Source organism: Brachyhypopomus gauderio, chromosome 2 (genome assembly GCF_052324685.1).
Source record: "Brachyhypopomus gauderio isolate BG-103 chromosome 2, BGAUD_0.2, whole genome shotgun sequence".
Lineage (NCBI taxonomy): Eukaryota > Metazoa > Chordata > Actinopteri > Gymnotiformes > Hypopomidae > Brachyhypopomus > Brachyhypopomus gauderio.
This window is the reverse complement of record NC_135212.1, coordinates 43,637,337-43,652,529: the sequence shown is the minus strand read 5'-3', so window position 1 is coordinate 43,652,529 and position 15,193 is coordinate 43,637,337. Positions and strand designations below refer to the sequence as shown.

General features: G+C 49.0%; 1 protein-coding gene across 2 annotated transcripts in view; it reads left to right on the top strand.

Moving 5' to 3' along the window:
- sdk2a (sidekick cell adhesion molecule 2a) overlaps positions 1-15,063 on the top strand; it is a 92,354-nt gene extending 77,291 nt beyond the window's left edge. The window contains exons 31-45 of one of the 2 annotated variants that reach the window (XM_076996778.1): positions 1-74; positions 280-350; positions 1,168-1,303; positions 1,794-1,850; positions 2,232-2,333; positions 2,459-2,574; positions 3,578-3,764; positions 4,367-4,504; positions 5,347-5,508; positions 6,418-6,543; positions 6,620-6,784; positions 7,069-7,209; positions 8,325-8,469; positions 10,963-11,092; positions 12,896-15,063. The exon at positions 1-74 is cut by the window's left edge and continues 30 nt beyond it. In XM_076996778.1, coding sequence (XP_076852893.1) covers positions 1-74; positions 280-350; positions 1,168-1,303; positions 1,794-1,850; positions 2,232-2,333; positions 2,459-2,574; positions 3,578-3,764; positions 4,367-4,504; positions 5,347-5,508; positions 6,418-6,543; positions 6,620-6,784; positions 7,069-7,209; positions 8,325-8,469; positions 10,963-11,092; positions 12,896-13,297 — 2,152 coding nt within the window. In that variant the 3' untranslated portion in view covers positions 13,298-15,063. The remainder of the gene's footprint in view (positions 75-279; positions 351-1,167; positions 1,304-1,793; positions 1,851-2,231; positions 2,334-2,458; positions 2,575-3,577; positions 3,765-4,366; positions 4,505-5,346; positions 5,509-6,417; positions 6,544-6,619; positions 6,785-7,068; positions 7,210-8,324; positions 8,470-10,962; positions 11,093-12,895) is intronic. The other variant, XM_076996779.1, reaches the window with a different exon arrangement.
- Positions 15,064-15,193: the final 130 nt, after the last annotated feature.

Below are 15,193 nucleotides of genomic sequence, written 5' to 3'. Positions count from 1 at the left end.
CGTGAAGGCCACCAATGACATCGGGGACAGTGAATACAGCGAGGAGAGTGAGGCTATTACCACTCTACAGGACGGTAAGACTCCCATTTATTATTAATGACACTGTTAATGGGGATTCTGCACTGAAAAAAAAAACCCATCTTCTTAGCGTACGAGTAGGTGTAATTGTGGCATGAGGGGTGTATCTGCTGATTCTAGTGAGTGAGACATTTCTTTTGGGTTTTTTCTGGAGCTGACAAGCTGCTGACTGAACAGGCATTTTGTTTGTGTTCCCTTCAGCCCCAGACAAAGCCCCCACAATCCTTTCTGTCACGCCACACACCACCACCTCCGTGCTGGTCCGCTGGAAGGTAAACCTCCCACAAGCCCTCGGATGCTATTTAAGGAACAGCTGCAAAAACATGTTAACCCCACGGGCGGAGCGGGCCCAGCTGACGCCACACTACTGACGCCACGCTACTGACGCCACGTTACTGACCCCGCGCTACTGACGTCACGTTACTGACGCCACATTACTGACGCCACGCTACTGACGCCACGTTACTGACCCCGCGCTACTGACGTCACGTTACTGACGCCACGTTACTGACACCACATTACTGACGCCACGCTACTGACGCCACGTTACTGACGCCACATTACTGACGCCACATTACTGACGCCACGCTACTGACGTCACGTTACTGACACCACATTACTGACGCCACGCTACTGACGCCACGCTATTGACGCCACGTTACTGATGCCACGCTACTGACGCCACGCTACTGACGCCACGCTACTGACATCACGTTACTGACGTCACATTACTGACGCCTCGCTACTGACGCCACGCTACTGACGCCACGCTACTGACGCCACGCTACTGACGTCACATTACTGACGCCACATTACTGACGCCACGCTACCGACGCCACGCTACCGACGCCACGCTATTGACGCCATGTTACTAACCCCGCGTTACTGACGCCACGCTACTGACGCCACGCTACTGACGCCACGTTACTGACGCCACGCTATGGACGCCACGCTACGGACGCCACGTTACTGACGCCACGTTACTGACGCCACGCTACTGATGCCGCGTTACTGACACCGCATTACTGACCCCGCGCTACTGACGCCACACTACTGACGCCACACCACTGACTGACGTCTGTCTTGCAGCCTCCACCTGAGGAGCAGATCAACGGGATCCTGCTGGGCTTTCGGGTTCGGTACCGAGAGCTGCACTACGACCGCCTGCGCGGCTTCACCGTCCGGACCGTCAACCACCCCACGGCCAACTGGGCGGAGCTGACGGGTGAGTGGAAGCCTAGCCCCGCCCCCTGGAGCCCGGCCCCACCTGAGCACCCACAGCAGCCTACCAGGCTGTCGCCGAAGTGCCTCCTCCTGCCAAACAGAGAAAATTAGTCAATTTTTTGCCTCGGCGCAGAGCCGGGCCATGAGCAAATATGCAGACCCTGCCGCTCGCATCTGCTCGCCCAGATGCCGGCGCATCTTTGCAGCGTTTGGCACGGGCGGCTCTCATAACGGGCACGCGTTCAAAGCTGTCTCGAATCCGCCGGCCTCAGGCGTGTTACGAAGGCTGGACTGCAGCCCCCGCTGCAGACGTGAGCAAACAAGCCAGTCTCACTAATCTACTCATCCAAATCCCCCCCATTTCTCATTTTCCCTTGTTCTTTTTATACCTCTATTCTCACCCTGTCCCTTTTCTCTCCTGTCCCCTCACGTTCGGTCCTCTGCTTGGCTGTCTCTTCGTGTTGTGACTCTCTCTTCTCTGCTATTCTCAGCCCCCTACAGCGTCAGAAACCTGAGTGAATCCTCACTCACCCAGTATGAGCTGGACAGTAAGTCTCCACACGCTCCCTTGCTGCCTCTACAGCATTAGCATTCAACCGCCCATTTCATCATCTCAACACATTGTTAGAATTCAAAAAAATTACTCCATTTCTCCTTTTCTCTCTCTTTCTCCGTGTCATTTTTTTTCACTGTCTCTCATTTGTATTATTCTTTTCTCAGAATTATGTCTAGTTTTTCTTTCTTCGTGCCTCTTTTTTTGACGCTTATTTAAGCTTCTATGCTGTCACTGTGGTTTCACACTTCACCTCACACTTCATGCCATCACCAAAGAGTTCCAAGTAGCATGCTGAATAGTATATGCGTGCGTGTGTGTTTGTGTGTGTGTGTGTGTGTGTGTGTGTCTGCGTGTGCAATTTTGTCCGGCGCAGACCTGAGTAAACACAAGCGCTATGAGATCAGACTCAGTGTGTACAACGCAGTGGGGGAGGGGCCTATCAGCTCACCTCAGGAAGTCTTCGTGGGAGAGGCAGGTAAGGATCAGCTCACGTCAGAACCACCTCGTCCAATCAGAACTATTCGTGGACTTAAGTTGAAGCCTGGCGGTCCCGTTTGCTGTGCTGTTCTAGCTTTGACTCCATCTCCCTCTGTAACCCAGTGCCCACAGCTCCGCCTCAGAATGTTGCTGTCCAGTCGTCTAGCGCGAGCCAGTTGGACATCACGTGGGACCCTCCGCCACTGGAGGCTCAGAACGGGGACATTCAGGGCTACAAGGTAGCGGCCGCTCCTCTCATCAGCCCCAGATCTGTGTCATGGTTTGGGGTTTTTTGACCTCACAATAGCTTTATTTAGATTTATCTGTCCCACACAAACATTGACCCATTTGCCTTCAGAAAAAAAATGGTTTTAACTTGAATTTCTTTGTTTTGTTAACATTAGTGTGTACAATGGGGTTTTTTGACCTCACAATAGCTTTATTTAGATTTATCTGTCCCACACAAACATTGACCCATTTGCCTTCAGAAAAAATGGTTTTAAGTTGAATTTCTTTGTTTTGTTAACATTAAGAAAGCAGTCAGTACTAAAATTCAAGAAATGTGGTTTATATATATCGATGGGTGTAGATCCACTGATGTGTGTTTTCCTTGGAATTATTTATTCCAAGACATTTCTTTTTTCAGATATAATAGCACAAAATAGCCGCAAGGAAATTATGGCATTTTTCACCAGCTACTGAACACAGGATGTTTCTAAAATGTGTATGTGTGTGTATTTTTAGATTACATGTTTCCATCAATCTGAACTGCTGTCCTTTTTAATTGAGTGGCTGCTGTAAGTAGCCATGTTAATTAAAACAACATGGCTTTACAGCTTTACAGCTTTACGGCTTTATGGCTTTACGGCTTTGTCTTCGCAGTTTAGCATCACGCTGAAGTACTTTTTGCCTTCTGCAAGAGTAATTAGTCAATGATAATACATTATTGGAATAAATATTATTAAAATTTAATAATTTTGTTTTCTTTAATAAACAGTATAATTCACATTTAAACATAATCTTCTTGCAAAATATCTTACAAAATCTTTATCAAAGGTTTCTGGAACAAGATCTTTTAAAAGGGTATAAAATAAGGCAAGAATTGTGCTTCATCTAAAGGTCAACCTGACATTAATGAGGATTAAACCAGTGCCTTCAAATAACACTTTCTTTACATAGGAACAAGTTTGCTTGAGCATTGAGTGCTAATGGACTCCTTCCACCATGTCGTCCCCACCACAGATCTATTACTGGGAATTCCAGCTTCAGAACGAGACGGAGCGTCTGCGCACGCTCTTCCTTCCCGAGCTCGGTGTGAAGCTGAAGAACCTGACAGGCTACACCACCTACATGATCAGCGTAGCCGCCTTCAACGCTGCCGGGGATGGCCCTCGGTCTCTGGCCACCAGAGGGCGCACTCAGCAAGCAGGTCCGTTGCTCCAGCATGGGACCAATGTCCAACATTGTGAATGTGATCTAAAAGCAGTGCAGGCCTGGGAGAATATTCTAGATCTTTGTGCCCAGTCTATTCCCAGAGCTCCCCACTGGATAGGTTATGGGATTTCAATACGAGAGGTCACATCATGCTGAATGCTAAATGTTCCGATATTTACACATGAAGGCCATGGCTCATCTTCAGAGATATGTCTGTTTTTTTGATGGGGTCTGACAGTTTCAGGGAGTTTTTTGGCACTTTCGATGGGAAGGCCTCGGGGCCGGAAGCCTGTGACAGCGTTGGGGGTTGATAGTATGGATGGCATGTGGTGTGAGTTTTGGCAGCACTGGACAAAGACTGCTGTGTCCTTCCTGTCCCGTGCTCTTTGCTGTGGTTTGTGTAGGGGGAAAATGGGCCTTTTTAAAGCTAAACTCCTCCAGCCATTTCCTCCCCATCGAAGCCTCTGACAGTGTAAGGGGAGGGAGGAGATCTCAGAGAGGAGGCGGATGCTAGGCTAGCAGCCAACACAACCAGTTCGGCCCTGCGTTGCCGTACGAGGAAGGTTAACGTCACGTTGTGTTGCTTCTTCCCACCAGCTCCAAGTGCTCCCAGCTTCATCCACTTCAGCGAGCTCACCACCAACTCCGTCAACATGTCCTGGGGGGGGCCCAAGCAGCCCAACGGCATCATCGAGGGATACCGCCTGGTCTACGAGCCCTGCACGCCCGTCGACGGTGAGACAATGGCCCGAGGGCCGGGCGAATCGCGGGGGACAGGCTTCACTCCGTTCATCCAGCGCTCTCCCTCTTACTCGCAGTGCTCTGGAATGTGCCCTCTAAAATGTTTCAAACTGGGGCGTTTCCCGTGAAGCCAAAACATATACGAGATGGCTCGTCCTAGGGTGGCCGCCCACACCCTGTCATTGAGGCACCGCCACCACCAAACACATCTACGAGGCTCGGCCACTGCAGGCTCATGTAATTGGGGGCAGAGGAAGGGCCTGTGGTGGTGGCTGAGTCATGGAGACGGAGCAGTCAGATCTGGGGTCTGGGGTGTGGGGTCTGGGGTGTGGGGTCTGGGGTGTTGGGTCTGGGGTGTTGGGTCTGGGGTGTGGGGTCTGGGGTGTGGGGTCTGGGGTGTGGGGTCTGGGGTGTGGGGTCTGGGGTGTGGGGTCTGGGGTGTGGGGTCTGGGGTCTGGGGTGTGGGGTCTGGGGTGTGGGGTCTGGGGTCTGGGGTGTGGGGTCTGGGGTGTGGGGTCTGGGTGTAGGGTCTGGGATCTGGGGTGTGGGGTCTGGGTGTAGGGTCTGGGATCTGGGGTGTGGGGTCTGGGATCTGGGGTGTGGGGTCTGGGATCTGGGTTGTGGGGTCTGGGGTGTGGGGTCTGGAGTCTGGGGTGTGGGGTGCAACCTGTGTCGAGCTGCTGAGCTTTATAGACGGCCTCTTTCATGCTGGAGCGAAATCTCTCTTTCATGTTTATTGCTCATGTGCACGAGACTTGTGTTTGTGTGAACTCTCTCACTTCTGCGAGTATCTAGAGTCATAGTGTCACCATCACACTTCTCTCCCCACGCTTCAGGTGTCAGTAAAGTTGTTACAGTGGATGTGAAAGGCAACGCCCCTCTGTGGATGAAAATCAAAGACCTGGCAGACGGTGTCACCTACAACTTCCGCATCCGTGCCAAAACGCTGACATATGGGCCGGAGGTGGAGGCCAACATCACCACAGGACCAGGAGAAGGTGTGGCCACCTCAGCTTTTGTTCTCTTTGGTTGTTTGGTCTGTTGTTCTTGCTTAATAATTTAAGTTATAATAATAAGTTTATATTTCAGTTTACTATTTAATGTGTCAGATGGAGGTAATTTTTTTAAATGATTGAATTAAGTTGTATTTATTTAGCGCTATTGAATGAACCTGAGGTCACTTTATAATTAGCATACACAGCTTTTACATTCAGTCACATGCTGGTGAGAAGAGGCACACAATGTAATTCTCAGCTGGAAGCCTCTGCCCATCCCGGGGGGACTGAATCAGGTACAGGGAGGGGATAGAGGACAAAACCCAGGACAGAGCACCATCCACCCCTATACACACAGACACACAGGCAGCTTCATCAGGGTATGCATCACTGGGCACACACACATGTGCACACATACCAGGACAATGAAGTAGGACAGTTAATTATCCTTACTTCCATGTTTTTGTACTGTGGGTGGAAACCAGAGACCCTGCAGGAAACCCACCTAAACACAGAGTGCACATGGACGATCTACCCAGATAGGGATTCAAACCCACCACCCTAGAGCTCAGAGGCTACCACTTATAGTATATAGTGTATACGCCCTTATGTGTAGTCTATACACTTTAGTTTATTGTGTATAAACCATAGCATATAGTGTGTACACCTTAGGGTATAGTGTATAAACCTTAGGATATAGTGTATAAACCATAGGGTATAGTGTATAAACCATAGGGTATAGTGTATAAACCTTAGGGGTAGTGTATAAACCTTAGGATATAGTGTATAAACCATAGGGTATAGTGTATAAACCTTAGGGGTAGTGTATAAACCTTAGGGGTAGTGTATAAACCTTAGGGTGTATTGACCCCATGCTTGTTTTGTCCTGTGGTTGTTGGTCATTGTGTACAGGTGCTCCTGGACCTCCAGGTGAACCATTTATATCGCGCTATGGCATGGCCCTCACCCTCCACTGGACCAGCGGAGATCACGGCCGAGCCCCCATCACACGCTACGTCATAGAGGCCCGACCATCTGGTGAGCAGGAGCCCATTTGAAGAATAGTCAAAAAATGTCCAAAGTCAATAAATCTATATATTTACATTTCTTGCAGATGAAGGATTGTGGGATATTCTTATCAAAGACATCCCTAAAGAGGTCACATCATATACTCTGAACCTGGACATGTTGCGAGAAGGGGTCACCTATGATTTTCGGGTTATTGCTGTCAATGACTATGGCTATGGGTCTCCCAGTGCTCCCTCGCCCTCTATATCTGGTGAGAACGTCTCAAGTCCCTTCATCGCTTCTTTCTGAATTATATAATGCAGTGTTCTTTATGTTCCTGGACAGTCTGATTCCAGCACAGTTTCATATTTTCCCTGCTTAAATGTACCTCATTCAAGTCATAACTTAATTATCATTAACAGATTTTAGATCTTACCAAACTCTGATGGATTCTAGGCTTCTGGTACTGCAGCTGGACAAGCCATAATGTAAATGTAAAGTTCATGCGTCTGTTTGGACAAGTTGTTCATGTTCTGACATCTCCTGAATATTCAGCCCAGAAGGTCTCCCCTTTTTATGAGGAGTGGTGGTTTCTTGTGGTGATCGCACTCGTGGGCCTGATCTTCATCCTCCTGCTGGTGTTCATCCTCATCATTCGTGGACAGAGTAAGAAGTACACCAAGAAGAGTGACTCAGGTGGGCCTTGTCTCCATCCTCACCCAGCTCACCACCGTGAGCCCTGACGTAACAACACTAAGCAGGACTCACACACAACAGATCAAGACAGACTCAAACGTCACTAACTCCCGTTACATTCTGTTTCGATTACACCGTTGAATCATCTGTGACATAATCTGATGCTCAGTACGCTGCATTAGAATGAAACCTGCTCATGTACTGTAGTACATACTCGTGTACTATAGTGCATACTCGTGTACTGTAGTACATACTTGTGTACTGCAGTACATACTCGTGTACTGCACCATCTGATGGTACAACCATGCTCATTCCCTGCAAGCCTGTGGACAGGCAGCCAACAAAGCAGACCACAAGTGTGTAACCGAGCGGGGAGTGATTTAAGGACATAGAGGCTCCGTTCGAGGAATCGTGGGGAGTACGCACACGCACCGCTGCTTTGAGAGAGAGAGTGGGGTCGAAGGTCATACGTCTGCGCGTGTGTGGTGGGTGGGGTGTGTGTTTGTGTGTGCGTGCGTGTGTGGGTCTCACATGCCTGTCTCCGAGCTTGGTCAGCGCGTCTCCGTACGGTGCCGTGGCCAGGGCGGGTAAACAGGGCTGTGGAGGGCTGAGGGAGCACAAGGGAGCCGCTTGTGCTAGACACAAAGGCCCAGTCTGAGGAGCCTGCCGCCCCCCCTGCGTTCCCTCCCCGCTCCGGCCCCACTGGCCTGGGCCAGGTCAGCTGCCCCCGCTGCCTCCTTGGTGAACTGCAGTCCGGTCTGGCAGGGTGGTCTGCTGGGGGTAAGATCGCATCGACAGGCAGGAGAAGAAAGAGAGATGGCCGGCCACTGTACAATACCTACTGGGAGTCACACCTCAGTACTGCTCAAGGCTGTGTGTGTGTGTGTGTGTGTGTGTGTGGTGTGTGTGTGTGGTGTGTGTGTGTGGTGTGTGTGTGTGTGTGTGTGTGTGTGTGTGTGTGTGTGTGTGTGTGTGGGTGTGTGTGTGGGTGTGGGTGTGGGTGTGGGTGTGTGCGGGTGCGTGCGTGCCTGTGCGAGGTCAGAAGTGCCATGGAAACCTGCAGCGTGGGGTGGTTAACGTCTGTCCTCACTCGGTGTGTCCTGTGGTGCTTGCAGGTGGCCACTCCAACGGTGCGTCTCTGCCTCTGTCCCACGGAGAGATGATGAGGCTGGATGAAGGCCGCTTCCCGGCCCTGGAGCTCAACAACAGACGCCTCTCTGTCAAGAACTCCTTCTGCCGCAAGAACGGCATCTACACACGGTGCTCTGCCCGTCCACCGTCACAGCTGCTGTGTTTTTGATCGTTGAGACTTGAAGGCTGTGATTGAAATACCTGCACTGATAATATAAGGTCCTTTGTGGCCACAAGCACCCAGTGCTAAAGCAATCCGCTTGCTGTATGCTTTATCTGAGCCAAGTCATTTTCTTTTAGTGTTGCATTTTTTACCCAATGTGTCGCATTTCTCGACCACAGCGTTCAAATGTAAGTGATTTCCAACAGCAGAAGGAACCCCCACCACTGGGGCCCGCATGTCTGGTGCCACAGCCCATTCCTGTTCAGCCGCCGACCTCCCTTAAATGTATTGAGTGGAGAACTGGCCAGCATTCTAATGGTAGTTTGCAATCTGTCAACCAAAAAGAAAACGATCAGGCCACGCCAGCCGGGACCCTGGGTCCTGCTCCCCCACATTCTGACGCCGATTGACATTCCAAGTGCACACTGTAGAAAGTGGCTGCTTGTGTAAGAGCTCTGAAACAAAGCGTTCTCTTTTCGAACGCGGGAGGATCTTCCGGTTCTGGGAGGGAACTGGGACCGCACGTGAACTGGGACCGCACGGGTCGTAGCAGGGACACCGTGGCACTACCTGCGCATCCTCAGTGTACAGACGTAGATAGCGTTCTGACGCTGGCTCTGTCGGGGCCGAACGAGGCCTCCCACGAGGGCAGTCGGCTAGCCTGGAGGGCTGAGTTTGTGGTCGACTTCCTGTGGTGGTAACTGGAGAGGGCACTTTGGGCCTATTAGAATGGAATGCACTGGTGGAGGGTGGGAGGGGTTTGGATTCTGGTCTGTTACCAGACTGAAGAGGCCTGGCTGGGATCAAAGAAGCCAGAGAGCAGCTTCCTGGCTTTGAAGAGTGCCACTGGGGTGCAATATTGTTATGGCACTGCTCCATCTCCCTGGGGAAGGAGGGGTGAGGGAGAGAAAGATATTGTAGAAGGAAAGACAGCTCAGATACATAACCAGGAGATGGATAAGGGATGGATTAATGGATGGGCCGAATGGATGGATTTTAGGGACAGAGGCAAACAGATGGAGGGATCCAGTAATTCATAACCGCTGCTCCAGTGTGGATGGTGATGCATGCTGGGATGTCAAACGTATACACTCGGCGTGCCCTGAATCTTAAGCAGACGCTTTATCATTCATTACGCTTCCCTCCCCCTTCCCCGATGAGCTCATCCCAGGGGCCCTGTTTTCCCAAGGTTAACCCTTCCACTGCCAGAGCCTTAGTGCTCCAGAATCCCACACATCTGGGTCTGCATATCGGAACAATATTTGGAAGCATCAACTAATTTTTATCTCTCCCATCTATATTAGCTTAACCTTTTTGGTAAATAATTCAGCTCTCTGGCACGCAGGGTCTCTGATCATGAAAACGTGCCTCGAGAACAATGCGGTTGTTGGGGCCGCCATCCAAACACCCAGTGCTCCATATCTCATCAGGTTCCTCTTATATGTCTGCTCCAAGGCCTGCTTGTACTGCTGTAGTTAGTTCAGCTTGATATACATGCTAAGCTAAGTGAAGTCAATTACTGAAGCAGGGTAGGTTTGAAGCCCCTCCTCTTTCTGTTCAGTTCAAAAGCTAACGTCTCCAGTGACCTTGGCTCCGAGCACATCAGAGCTCATTACAGCAAATCCAACAAACGCTCAGTGGCGTGCAGGAAGCCCTCTGCTTTGATTCGGGGCAGTCGAGCGAGAGACCTGCGGCCGGAACTCGCTATTTCTAGGACAGGTGTTATAATCACTCGTAGTGTTATAATCACTCGTAGTGCTATAATCACTCCAGGCCTTTTCCACATGTCAGACGTAGCGACCCATTCAGAGGTGAGAGGAGCCGTGTAGGTTAAGGGTGGATGAGTAGCCCCAATGTAGGAGCACCACCTCTTCCCTGGACTCCACCCCTTTAAGATCTCCAGCTGTCCAGGTGTCTCTCGGTCTGCTGTTGAGTCCCTAGACTCTGTGGACCCTCAGGATATAATGGCATTCTGATTTTTACCATACATAGACTTTCCTGAAATGGAATCGGGAAGAACAAACATTTTTATGAATGCCACAGTTTCATGTGTCCAGAACTGCAGGATTTTAGGAAAGGAGAGAGAATATATATGCAGGTTGGGCCTGCATATACATTCCATCCATCTTCCCAAAGCCTCCAAACCTTTTTTGTTTGTTTTTTGTTTTTGTTTATTTGTTTCATTTTAGATCTTGCACATGCAACATAGGACAGGGTCAGTTTTGAATTTAAAATTTGAATTCTGTACGTCCTGTAACTCTTTTCTCTCTGTAGGACACAGCTGTGGTCAATATATTTTGAGAAAGCAAACCGATCAGGGATGTTTTTGCATGTTCGATCTGACTGACTTTAGTGGACCTGATCTTCCAGAGCTCTGCACTGATGCTCGCTGGGTGCTTCCGGATCCTCTGGTTCTGATCGTTCTCCGTCCTGCACTCTCTCCCCTCCGCATGCCCCAGGTCCCCACCGCGGCCCAGTCCGGGTGGTCTGCACTACTCCGACGAGGACATCAGCGCTAAATGCAACGATCTGATCCCAGCAGAGAGCAGCAGCTTGACTGAGAAGCCCTCCGAGGTGTCCGATTCACAGGTGCATCCATATGTTTGTGTAGTTTGTATACTGAGTTCTTCAGTGTAGTTCTAATAGTGCTAAATCTGACCTAAACCTCAGTAATCAAAAGTGTTGGCCCGTATTTATAAAAATAAAAAAAAAACTAACCAAATGCCTCCACAACAGTCACATTTGCATGGTTATTGGTCTTTGTGAGGATAATAGGTCCTCACAAAAATATTCCCACATACACACACACACAAACACACACACACACACACACACACACACACACACACACACACACACACACACATAGAGCTTCTTCTTCATTTTAACCATCACTTGTAGCGATTAGCTGATAGCAACAGCTCACATAATGGGGCCTCCTTTATTCACATCATTCTTCATCCTTTATCTCGAATAACTGTGCTTGGTTGCCTAATTGTAAAACCCCTGTTCTCACAACAGTTCTTGACCCACTTTCTGGAAGAGTGCTGTTAACCCAAGCTATTAAAGGCCCGTGCGATTTTCTTTCGTCTGCTCAGTAAGGCGTGCATTCCTTTTGCCCTGCCAAAGAAAGATACTGGCTTCAGGCCAAGCCGGTTCGGAAAGCTCAGAAGGATTGGCATTCTGTTCACGACATTCAAGTCAGTCTGACCTTTGCCTGACAAAGACGCTGCATTGTGGACACGGCCCGGCCTGGTCTCTCGTCTCCCGGCACGCTTCTGTCGGCGGGACGAGGTCGCTTTCATCACAGGACACGAATGGGAAAGGTGTCAGGAGCCGGTTCTCATGTTGGAAGAGAAGCTTGCGTTTAGATTTTATCCAGCAGGAAATGCGCTTGGGATCTCATCCCCCGAGGCTTGGGCCACATGACCCAGCAGCCCTGAAATGAGCTCTGCAGATATAATGGAGTTAGGGTGGAGTCAGGGTGGAGGATCTCAGAGCTGAGTTGAGTCTGGGAGCTCTGCAGATATGGAATAGTTAGGGTGTAGGATCTCAGGGCTGAGCCGAGGCCGAGAACATGCAGGTTTAGGCCCCTATTTGAGGATCTGTCTCCCTCATACACTCCCACAGTGGGGTCCTTTCCTGCTGGGAAGCTCCTAGAAGCTCCTAGAACTACACTACACTTCCACACTTGTTCACACTGTACAACAGTTGCAGTCTGAAGCAGCACTACCTGCCGTACCTCCATGTTGAATTCAGTCTCACTGCTTCCCCTGGACCTCATCTAATGCAAATAAATGAGCCCAGCACAATTCAGCCATGTGTCATTAGCCTCCGCTCGCCTGTTCGCTCGGTACGATGTGCAGCTCACACACACGGTTACAGGGTTACATCGATTTTTACATAGGCGCAGAAAGAGAGTGGATATTTTATTATAGAGATCGAAGGCCAGTAGCGGCGTATAGCAAATTCATTCTTCTATTCGTAGTCACCTAACATCATTACATGATTTATTGGCCATTTAGGAGACCCCAGTGGTTTCAGATGGCAGCTCCACTGAGCTCCGTGTGAGGCCTGAACATCTCGTGAGTGAGCGTGCGTCTAGTGCAGCGCTGCTGGCCTGGTCCACTGGATCCGTAAGGGTTGTAGAAACCACAGTGGCATGTGCAGCATCTACTGGTTCTCTCAAACATCCTTTATCCTTTAATATCCTGGAGTGGGTAGAGTTAAGTAGCTTCAGCCATGTGGTTGGACTTACAGTAAATAAGTATTTTGTCTGATGTGATTTCCGATGTCTATTATAAAGCGTCTAAAATAAAGTCACTACACATTAATCATCGTAACTTCATGTGAGAAGTAATGATTCTTCCACCGTTTTCTCTCCAATTACAGGGCAGTGACAGCGAATATGAGATGGACCCAAACCGCCAGAAGACGCACTCTTTCGTCAACCACTACATCAGCGACCCCACCTACTACAACTCCTGGCGTCGCCAGCAGAAGGGTGTGTCTCGGCCTCCGGCGTACGGCTACGCCCAGCCCGACGGCCCGGTGGAGCAGGAGTCCCGGCCACACCCCCCTCCGCTGCCCCCGCTGCCCCCTTTGATGCCCCACGGCACCCCGTCCCCCCAACCCCAAGGCCAGGCCACGCTCTTCAGGCCCAAGGGGAGCCGGACTCCCACCCCTTCCCTGCTGTCCTCGGAGGCACACAGCCAGCACACCATCTACAGGCCCCCCAGCAGCCTGGGAGCCTCCACCCAGATGCCCGCCACCGGCTTCTCCTCTTTCGTTTGATACTAGACTCTTGTTCCAGTGACAGCATGCCTGGTTGAGGCTCCTCCCACTGTGCTGTCATTGTGGCTTCTTGTTTTTGTTTTTTTGTTGCTGTTGTTTGTTTGTTTGTTTTTTCTTGCTGGATTTTTAAATGACTTTATTTATAGGTGCATTGCTTAGCATTGAACATCCTGGGCTGCTTTTTACATTTTATTTTACCTCTTTCCGTGTGTGTGTGTGTGTGTGTGTGTGTGTGTGTGTGTGTGTGTGTGTGTGTGTGTGTGTGTGTGTGTGTGTGTGTGTGTGTGTGTGTGTGTGTGTGTGTGTGTGTGTGAGTGAGTGTGCATGCATGTTTGTAGGAGTATTGAAAGACAATCATTTAGCGTAAATGTGTTTGTTGTTCGAGCAAAACAACACAGTCACTAAGCCATTCATTACACAATGGTTACTCCAAGAGATTTCTAAATCTTCTACACTGCAACAAAAAAATGTCAATAGATATTTTTTAACCTGAGAATTATGTAAATGAGAGAATTTACAAATTGCGGAATATTTAAGCAGGACATGAAAAATTTTGAAATAGATTTTGCATGAGAAGCTAAACATTAGCCAGTGCATTCGGGTGTACATTTGGGGATTTTGTAGCATTCATTCATTCAGACACATCTCAATATGACAGCACCTTGCTCAAAGCATAATACTGCAGCTCTATATATAAACTGGACCAGAGGTTGTGATCACCTTGAAAAAAATGTGCTTCGGTTTTTAGTGATGGTTTAAAGCCCTTTACGTTTACACTTCAACCTTGTGCCACATGAGCTGCTGCTAAGCTAGAACCTGTGGATGCTACCAAACGTTGTTGCTAGTCACTTTCATTGTGTCGCTGTGTTTTGTCATACAGAAAGTGTGACTGTGTTCATGGATTTAAAAGGTACTTTTCCTGGAAAGGATATTCAGGTGAGACTTGGACCGTTGCCTGGCTGTGAAGTCATGTGATCTGACTCTCGTTACCCCAGACGATGAGCACCTTGCCTAGCAGGTTTGTGCCACTACCATAGTGCCGTCATGGGAGCAAGTTCAACCATCCATGACAAAAAGACTTCCAATCAGTAGAGCACTGTTTATTTCTGTGAATGAAATGAGGAAAAGCGGGTGAATTTAGACAAATGGTAGTTTCATAAAGCGATCGATAAAGTGGTTGGTTCCTGGTTAGGATCTTACAGTACCTACAAAAAGAACACCTGCACCCCAGAGCTGCATTCATCTCCATATTACAGGAGGAGTTCAGGTAATGGGAAGTGACTGAGGGGTGTTCCACCTCCTTCATCCAGCTGACCTGTACAGATAATGATACTAGTAATTACAATAACGACAGTCACGTCAGCCACCTAAACTGAGAGAATATAGGCCTGAGATAAGCCTCCTCATCTCATAAAGACAGAAAATGATGTCTGTTACTACTTCTTACACTGTATGTAGCCTATTTCTCTAAATATTGTGTAGAATGTGTTTTTACAGTTCACAGTGTGACAGCGTGTACACATCGGCCTACCAGTATAGCAGCGGAAGTGCTTCATTTATTTATGATCATTTGGGCTTTTGTATTGCTTTTGTATTATTCTAACTTACCAAGCGAGGAGAGACGGTGGGTTTGTGTGGGATTCCTCTGAATGAACAGTCCAAAACAGCGTTACTCGACATCCACACATTTCCTGTGTTGTTCTCTGTGAGGTGACTATCACTGTACAAATTCTTAAAGGAATTATAATGGGGTCGGCTAATGTTTTTTTTTTTTCAAAATAAATTATTTTATTTTTCAATGGCTCTGTGGATCTCTTTCTTTATAACATGTTTATCAGTACACGCAGATGAAAACATTTGGGTAGTGAACCTACACTAATACTGACACTCACAGTA